Below are 9,293 nucleotides of genomic sequence, written 5' to 3'. Positions count from 1 at the left end.
TCACAAATTCCAAACCTGGATTAAAATATTCTACTATTGGAGCAGAATAATATAGTCCAGGTTTGAAGTGTCTAGGAGTTGTAGTTTTTGTAATTAGAGCAGATCCAAGGCGATCCAAATGCCAAAAAAATGTGAAAATCAACTTTTATTGAAGTTTCACAAATCAGAATCATGGTTGTAAATATTCTGCTGTTAGAGCAGAATAATTTAGTGCAAGTTTAAAGTCTAGGTGTTCCTTTTTAATTAGAGCAGTTCTAGTATGAAAGAGATGCAAAAAATGGTGATAATCAAACTTTATTGAAGTTTCACAAATCAGAAAAGGGTTTCACAAATCCCAAACATGGTATTCATTCAGTTTGAAGCGGAGAATAATCCAGTCCAAGTTTCAAGTCTCTAGGTGTAATAGTTTTTAAACTAGAGTTGATTAAAGATACGGAAGGTAGTGAAAAATTAAGTGGAATCGCCCTTTAGCTATTGAAAGCTAGAAATGGAAAACAACTTCAGCTTCGTTTGTAAAGGACTCTTCTGCTTTTTCTGCTTTGTGTGGACTGAGCTAGTCAAACTAAATGTGTGCAACATTTATCCAAGCCTAATTTATTGGTAGTGCATCTGTTGTATAATCAAAAGTATATAAATCTTTGTAAAAAAAAAAAAAAAAAAAAAAAAATTCGGTGTGCTCTATAAAAATGTTACTTTTTTTAAGTTTTTCATTTTTTCTCAGATTACAGCCTCAAATTTCAATGTATTTTATTAAGATTTTTTGTGACAGACAAACACCCGCTTAGCTATTAAGTCAAACAATGACACACGGATTTGAATGTTTCTACCAATGAAAGTTTGAAAAGTGTCAGGGCAGGCAGTAAGTGCATCAGTCACAAACACACAAAATATTCCCACGTCATAACTTAGATACTAGAGAAGTCAGTCAGCCACACCAATGATGAATGCAACAAAGAAAATGAGACTTTATTTGGAACGTGTGAATCCATGTAAGTTGAATTCAGTCAATAAATTCCTACAGACACTATGATGAATATCTGTTAAAAAACATCCAGCATGAATAAGCAACACATGCAAAATAAATAAGTAAATTATAAGTTGATGAAATTCCTAAGAATCACATAGAATTCTGTGTCCAGCACATACACCTATCTTTTGACATCATTTATTTTTTTTTGTACCCTAAATCTGTTCATTTCCACACCCTAGTGTGTTTTGTCTCATCCCAATTTGTCTAGACAATTTATCATCTCTTCACATACAGTCAGCTGTGTCCATACATAACAGTTCTAGCAATTGAGGAAGGAGTTGGTCCTCATAATGCGGATCACCTTCCTGAATCTGAGGCTGTACTCGTACTGCATATTTTCGTGGAAGAAATACAAGTAGCCTGCAAGAGAACAAAGATGAACAGATGTAAGTAAATGACAGAATACAGAAAACATCAAATATTCACAGGAGTTTATTTAAAGGAGCCGTGTGAAGTATTTTGCAACATGCTCTACATTCTGTACTTTGAAAGATGCAGCAGATTAGAGTTTCTGCTAATTTCCCGAAATACATAAAAAGCCATTTTTGGTGTTCGTTTTAGTGTATTTAGTCTATACTGGAAGGAGTATAGACTCCTTATTTAATCTATTAAATAAAGAGGGGTGAGTTTAAACACTTATTCTTATTATAGGATTGTTATAGGATTCTATATTAAAGGTTTATAGTTGCTGCATCATCAGTAAGTAATTTTTTTAAGTGTACTGTGAAACAGTATTTGTGATCCGTGTTCTGAGATTTAAAATCATTGCCACGAGTATTTAGTGGAAGGAAGGTCAAAAATAAATTGGGATCCTTTGTTCTAAATGAACAGATTTGAGTCCCGTATTTTATTGCTACCAATAAATATTACACATTGGATCATTAACTGTACTGAATACTGAGTTTTGCATATTACCCTGATGGAAAGTGACAGCATCAAACTCATCATGCATTCCTGGAAAGTCTTCCTCAACAGATTTCGGAAAACCAGCATCCATGGTGCCTGTTGCTTCATCGTAACTGTTGGTGACGCAAAATGCACAAAAATACAGATAATCAATAAAGAGTCCAAGAGACCAAGCTGTAAAGCACAAGAAATTGACATTTGCCTTTTTAGTATCACATTCTGTGTAACATGATCGCCATCTTACCTCCAGTATTCTTCATCAACAAAGAGCAGAGTTTTCCCTGTGCTTTTTATATGCACAGCTGCATCTATCTTTCTAACTGATTTGGGAAGACCAAGTTTGTGGATGTACTTTGGGTAGCCATTCACAACTGCATATCCATTCAAGGCCCACATACGGATCCCTGGTTGAACAAACAACAGGGTATTGGTGTTACCTTGTGTGTGGTATTTGTTAGATAATCAAACATTTATATTTAACCCACCACTAAATATGAAGACTAAATCCTTCTCTGGGTACTCATATGCTGCATCCACTTTTTTTGGCAGGGTGGGCCATGTGGACTTGATCAGCGTCTGCTCAGGTTCTGCCATCTGTGGATGGAGACGCCAGTAGAAGCTGAAAAAGAAGCAGAGCTGAAGACAAACTGGCCAAGCATTCACAAAAATGTTACAGGCGGGGAAATTGGGACAGGGGAATAACTGAAACTGGTTCAGATGAAAACTGGATTTTTGTCCGGACACATTAGCCTACGTCGCAACAAAAACTGTGATAAATTAACAATGACAAGGTTATGTCTAAGCTACCACTGACTGTTCATCAAATGAAGCGCAGGATTAGATGAAACTCTGCTGGGTCGAGATGAAGCGTTTCATGTGACAGTTAAAAAAAACTGACTTCGAAGAGTTAGTCATCACTGGATAGTGACTTCTTGTCATTGTTATATTTTCCAGTTTCACTAGTGGAAACACTTTACTCATAATGAGGAGTTTGGTTTCAATGTGAGCCATTGGGACGATGTTAGCCCATCCATCAGGGCACCTGCATCCAATGAATGGGACATGCCTTCACTTTACCTGTCTTTGAAAATGAAGGTTTCTCCTCGTAGTTCTGTCACAGCATCAAAACTCAACTCAGGATCGCATTTGTCAGGCGCATCAGGTTTTGGCTTCCTTTTTCTGGGATTGGGGTTGGGACCTGGAATTGACATTTACAATAGCATGAACAGACTTTCCTCATGCAATTATTGTACATTACCATTTCTAACCGAAGTTTCCATTTGCCCACCATAGAGAGCTTGAATGCCTTCAATGTCATCTTCGGCCAGTGGGAAACCAGTGGCGAACGAGTAGACCGGGTACATCAGGGCACCTGCGTCCGATGAATGGGACATACCAAGTGCGTGACCCAACTCGTGGGCTGCTACAATAAACAGATTGTACGCTGGAGAGAAAATACATAGAATTAAAACCATTGTTCTTTTGTGACAGAATTCGGTTTGCTATTAATTATATTTCTGTATCGTAGTCACCTGATGAATCTTTGGTCCAGTGTTCATCCTCATCAAAGTGAGTGTCTCCTCCAATGCCTGGGCCTGGAGGGTAGGCATGAGCCAGCAGCCCATCAGGTCCGTCAAATGGATTGTAGTCACCATGTTCTTCAGTACAAGAGGCAAACAAGTATTCAGCATGCTGAACCTAACATGAACCATTTGACATGTCTACTTTATAAAAGTCACAATGCTTCATCACCTCCTGTTCCAAAGCTGATCATAATGTCTGCGTTGCCATCATGCAGCTTCTTGAAGTTCAAAGGGGTGACATCTGCCCAAACATTCAGTGCGTTTCGGATTGCTCTGTCTACGTCAGATTTCTTCAAATCAGGAGTATAATTCACAATCCTGAAACATTGGGGAGCATGAGACAGTCAGAACACTTTTCTTAAAATATACTCAAAATATCAAATTCTCTTCTCAAGGATTTAATAGTTACCTGAATGTGACATTGTTGTTTTCCCATTTGAGGTGTCGAGGGAAGTGGTTGTACTCCCCAACATCTGGTACACCACATCTGGGCAGTTTCATGACCTCCAGAGTGTTGTCATCAAGATTTCCAGTTACCTTTGCAAGTGGAAAAACAAGAAAATTGGGAAGATGTGTCAATGTCAAAACTTTGCTGTTTCTAAAGACCTTAAAAGGAACTTCTTCCATATGTAAAGTGTTGTTTATACAATTTACTCTTAAAATGCTGATGAGAAAAGTAAAGAACCACACAAAAACCTAAATTTACAATTGCACACTTCTGGTTACCTGAAGCTTGAAAAATGTTTGCATCTCCTGGACCTTGTTCTTAAAATCACTTGATGACGACTCTTTACTTTGGAGACCAGTTGGAAGACCATAGTAGTGACGAAGGTATTTCTGTGTAAAAAACAAACATATTTTATGGCAAATTACAAGAAAACACTGAATTAAGCATACGAAGGAAAAAAGGTTTACAAGAATCTCACCTCGGCTATTAAGAGATCGTCTATCCTGACATTTTCTGTAACAACGTTTTCTTTTATCCCAGTAGGAAGAGGCAGAGCAAAGGAGTATCGAGCCAACACCGGCAGCAGCAGCAGCAAAGTAAACATAGTTGTTGACACTGAGTTGTCCAAACAAGCCACTGGCATCATGAAGCTGAGAGGAGTATTTAAAGTGTTTTGCTCAGCTGCCCACCCCAACCCCCCGTGATTCATGCAAAAGTACCTAGCCACTTCCTTTTTTGGTTGTACAGGAATGTGTATGTATCTGCAAAACTACAGTGACTGTATTGAGTAAACTTTTTATTCAACATAGAAACTCTTTGATGAACCCATTGCATTGACTTAGGTGATTTGAGAGCAGATGTTTTCATCAGTAAAAATGTCTCATCAGTAGATATGACTTGTAGAAGAAATGTTTGGATAAGGATAATTTCCTCTTTTTTCTTTTAGCAAAAAAGGGAAATTACCGTCACGTTACTGTGCGTCTTATGATAGTCTTGAGTCTATTTTCTTATTTTAGAGTGAAATCTGTGATGCATGAGTAAGAAGCACAACAAAAAGATTTATGTCAATAGCTTAAACGTTAGCCCTCCAGCCTCATCCATTTAAGCGCTTCAGTATCCTCTTAATACAAATGTTTCCATGTGTATTAGTGTTTAAATCAATATAAGTATGATGAATTATAAGTGTGTTTTTCGCCTTCACCTCTCATGATAGTAGTGGTGATGGTGGTGGGTCATCTTACATCTAAACTTAAGCAAAAAAAAATAATAATTAAATTTGAGATTTAATTTTTGCACAGTTAAAAATGTTTTTACCCTAATTCAGAATTTCACTCAAAATCTTGCTATTTAGCTAACTGCTGATGTATTTAGGGAACATTATTTTCAACAGTATTCAGTACAGTATTTACAATGCTGTCAGGTATTTTATGACCTGTGAGCTGGATTTAGAAACAAAACAGAGTAGGAGTTATAATTGTCATTTTTAAAACTAAATTTATCACAACAGACCTGAAATAGATTCAGCTCTTGTCACGCTTAAATAAATTTGAGAAAAAGCAGATTGACATTGAGCATAAGTTACTCCTAACTTTTTTGTTTACATCAAACGGCCATGGTTTTTATAACTAAAGCCAAGGGAGTTCATGTTTCAGCTGCAGAATTAGAGCCATTCCAAGACTTTGTTCTGACATTGCTTTTAAAACCAGATGGACGTACTGCCGAATAAGCTGTTTAGCACCAAAACTTGTTGAGTGGGAAATCAACATTATGTGAACTCCCACTTTTAAAATGTGGGATATGTTCTTAAGAAATTGGGATTTTTTTTTTAGATGTTTTTTACAGCAACTCCCTCCAACACAGTATTGTTTGAAAAATATGAATCACTCAAAATTAAATTATATGCATGACATTATAACTGAAATGAAAATGTTTGTTTTCAGTTGAAACAGTCACCAAATGATGTGGTTTCGACAGAGTCCAATAGTCCTGTTGTATTCTGTATTTCAGTTTAACAAAGCAAAGCAAGAATATCACTACCTGATGTTCTGACATGTAAAAACTTGCTACCGTCTAACGCTACTATTCCATCACTGTCTGGGGAAAACAACAGAGGTATATCATTATCCACTCACTGCATCACAACAAGAGGATTCTTTATCTTCTAAAACTGTCACATTACTACTATTTTCAAATATTAAATTAAGTATTCTACTAATAAATTAAAAAAACAACAATAACCACATCAAGGTTACACCAGAAAACAAAGTATTTTGCTTAGAATGTATGAATGTAGTACATTTTGTTTGTCATAAACAGCTATTTATTACAAAAAAGCCTGAAATGCATAAAGATTGAGCTATAAATCGAAATTGGCCACATGCTAATCCTTGATTTATTCGATTGTAGCTTTGAACTGCTCACACTTTCTGAACTAAGCTGACACTCAGAACGCTATGTCCAACGTTTTGTTTTTTTTTTTTTTTTTTTTTCTAATTGTGTTTGAAAGCATACAGACAGACAACCAACTTCGGGATCTGAAATGGTTCCGCTGACCTGGACTTTATCGGAAATATGATGCATGTCTAACAATGTGACTACGCGTTGCAACATCCTGTGCAGACAAATATTTTTGGAGCAGCATCAGTGTTTAGGTGGTGGTTTACAGAGAGTCTGATTCATGTAAGGGGAAGTTAGACTCTGGGGGATTTTTTACTGTTATTTTAGCTGCAACAACCCCACACAAACAGTGCCTCAGTTCAAAACCCTTGGAAATTGCCATACAATAATCATAAATTACAGAAAGTTTTACATATAACATCCAAGTAAACAAAATAAACACATTTGCAGTTTGATGAGAGAAGAACACATGCTCTAAGACATGGAATACACTTGTTTTCTTTCAGAAAGCAATGACTAAAAGACATGTGCTGAATAGCAGGATGCCTTTAAGTCACTACCCATTTCAAGGATTTTAATTTTGCAACTGAAGAGGAGCCAGTCAACTTACTGTTTGAGTCCAGTGTTTCCTCTCAAATACACTTTACCGATTTTTGCTTTTATCAATCCCCTAAGATTTGGTGATTAACAGTAAGTTTAACTGAACAAGCTTTAAATTATCCTTAATCTAACTGACATGGTGCGTCAGTATGATTTTACATAGCGGTTGCTGATTTTTAGACCTTCTAGGACTCTTCACAAGACAAATCAGCCGTTTTGTTCAAACCCAAAGCCACTTGGTTTTCACTGATGTTAATTCCAGCGGTGCACAGAAAGACCACTACTGGACTGCAACATAATCCTTTGACGATATTGGTGTGTGGAATGTTTTGTTATACTGGATTCAAAGGCAACAATGCAGTGGTAGAATACCTTTCTAAAGGTCAATTCAATTTGCTCAGCACTAATGAGATGATATCTGGAACACATCTCTATGAAATAGACCTGTTTCTTTGTAGACACACACGTTTAAGTAGAAATTTTTAATTTAGCCTATATTAAATTAATGCTGTATCAGCTGTCAGACTCAGTCTTTAAAAAAATGGATCAGTTAGTTTATATGGGTACAAGCAAAATCTAACAAAAACAATAATAAAAAAATACAATACTGTAGGCTTAGAATTAAGATATGATGTGTAAAGTTTTAGGTTGAAATCCCAAGAACTGCTGAGATGATGTCATGCTATCAGGTAAATTTGAAAAAAAGAAAAAAAAAACAGTCTTTCCCAACACTAGAGGGCAGCAGAGACTCGGCGCAAAAGCTTTGGATGCTTAAACTTTGACTGTAAATGACTCCAGTCTCCTCTTCATGACCCAGTGTTTGCACAATTCAGATCAATTTAGCTGACCAAGGATTTGACATAATACTCTCTGCATAAAAAAATTAGCTAGACCTTATGATCCATGACCTGTTTTTGTCATTGCTGTCATTATATATTGAAAAGGAATGTTAGTTACGATACAGTAAAAAAGATTACCTTAAACGTTGTGAAAATCTTAAAGGTTTTCTGATAAATTTATAGACACTCGGTGTAATCTTCATCTTAGTCAGTCTTTATTTTAACAGGTATACAAAGATTTGTATTACAGTGTCTTACATCACCACTAGGGGGAGCCATAGATATCTGTGTCTGTGATGATTTCTAGGTAGTGGGAAGATCTGGATGTGGACTCAGGATAATGGATTGACAATTTGGACAAAGCTATGATTTCTTACTCTTACTTATTAATAAAGTAATTCATCTGTTAGATTCATGGGGAGGAAACAGGAAATGGGTGCTTCAGTTACTAAAGAAATGAAAATGAGGAGGTGGTATGGTATATAAACAGATATTTGTGCTCATACTTACTCACATACTTTGTATAAATATGCACTATATTGTTATTAGAAAGAGTTTCCAAGGCTTTTTAAAGTACAATTCAGTTTTTTTTATTATATATGTTTGTTCAGTTATAAGTTTACAGGACTTCAAATCAGATTGTTGTGGTCCAACGGTACAAGATCTACTTTTATATTGCATCAGCTGTCTGCCAGAGATAATTGTCAACTGGGAACTCAAGCTCCTGCCAGTTGATTCCCGGAAAGCAACGTTTTATGAGAGCAACATTTCTTGGTGGCTTTCTGTGTTTACTTCTCACTCAATTTTCACTGGTGAACACTGAGTTAATGTTGCCCTCAAAATGTCACAGAACTTTGTTTAACAGACAGAGACTGTTCAAACTTTCTGCTGCAGACTAAATATATTTAAGTACATTTTCAAATTCCTATTCACTAATTCAGATGATCAGTTAAGCTTTTGTTCATTTTAGAAAAATCCTTAATATTTTCTTCAGTTTTTTTTTAATTTTTTTTATGAAAAGTTTTTTTTTTCTTTTTTTAGCTGAGACTCTTTCAGATTACTGTGCACTGAGATCAATTAAAAGGTCCAAATCCTAAATGGGGGTAATAACCATTGTTATGCCCCAGGTCCTCTGCAGGTAGTAATGAACCCACAACTACTATGGACTGTGATATTTAATAGAGGATTATGGAATGAGTGACACGTTGTGAAAGCCACACTGCAGCTGCTCAGTTGAGTTCACATGCAAGTGCAACAGCTAATCTGATAAATATGGTAAATATAACAGCATGGACAGTGGAGGTATAATGATGGTGACAGACTTCATTCCTTGGAAATCCTCTGATGGCTGGAAGTTGTTAGACACTCCTTTGATTCTGCAGTTGCAGCAACATGAGCTGGGAGCTCACATGTCCCTTGATGTTGGTGGATCGCCTTTTACAATGTGTAAGAATGATTCATACTGGAGTTGGTGTTTGCAAGTTTATTGC

The 9,293-nt window shown here is 36.3% G+C and overlaps 1 protein-coding gene across 1 annotated transcript; it reads right to left on the bottom strand.

Annotated features, from left to right (window-relative positions):
- Nucleotides 1-938: 938 nt before the first annotated feature.
- Nucleotides 939-4,628, bottom strand: mmp13b (matrix metallopeptidase 13b). Its single transcript, XM_015015600.1, has 11 exons — nucleotides 4,446-4,628; nucleotides 4,246-4,356; nucleotides 3,929-4,056; nucleotides 3,689-3,837; nucleotides 3,469-3,594; nucleotides 3,225-3,380; nucleotides 3,014-3,134; nucleotides 2,422-2,555; nucleotides 2,181-2,340; nucleotides 1,946-2,049; nucleotides 939-1,390 (listed from the first exon to the last, which is right to left on the bottom strand). The coding sequence occupies exons 1-11, from the start codon at nucleotides 4,611-4,613 to the stop codon at nucleotides 1,290-1,292; spliced, it is 1,458 nt and encodes a 485-aa protein (XP_014871086.1). The 5' UTR covers nucleotides 4,614-4,628; the 3' UTR covers nucleotides 939-1,289.
- Between the last annotated feature and the right edge of the window lie 4,665 nt (nucleotides 4,629-9,293).

The sequence above is a fragment of the Poecilia latipinna genome, unplaced genomic scaffold, assembly GCF_001443285.1.
Source record: "Poecilia latipinna isolate Pla-1442-1.1 unplaced genomic scaffold, P_latipinna-1.0 Scaffold1933, whole genome shotgun sequence".
Lineage (NCBI taxonomy): Eukaryota > Metazoa > Chordata > Actinopteri > Cyprinodontiformes > Poeciliidae > Poecilia > Poecilia latipinna.
The sequence above is the reverse complement of the archived record's forward strand: the minus strand, read 5'-3'. Positions and strand labels throughout refer to the sequence as shown.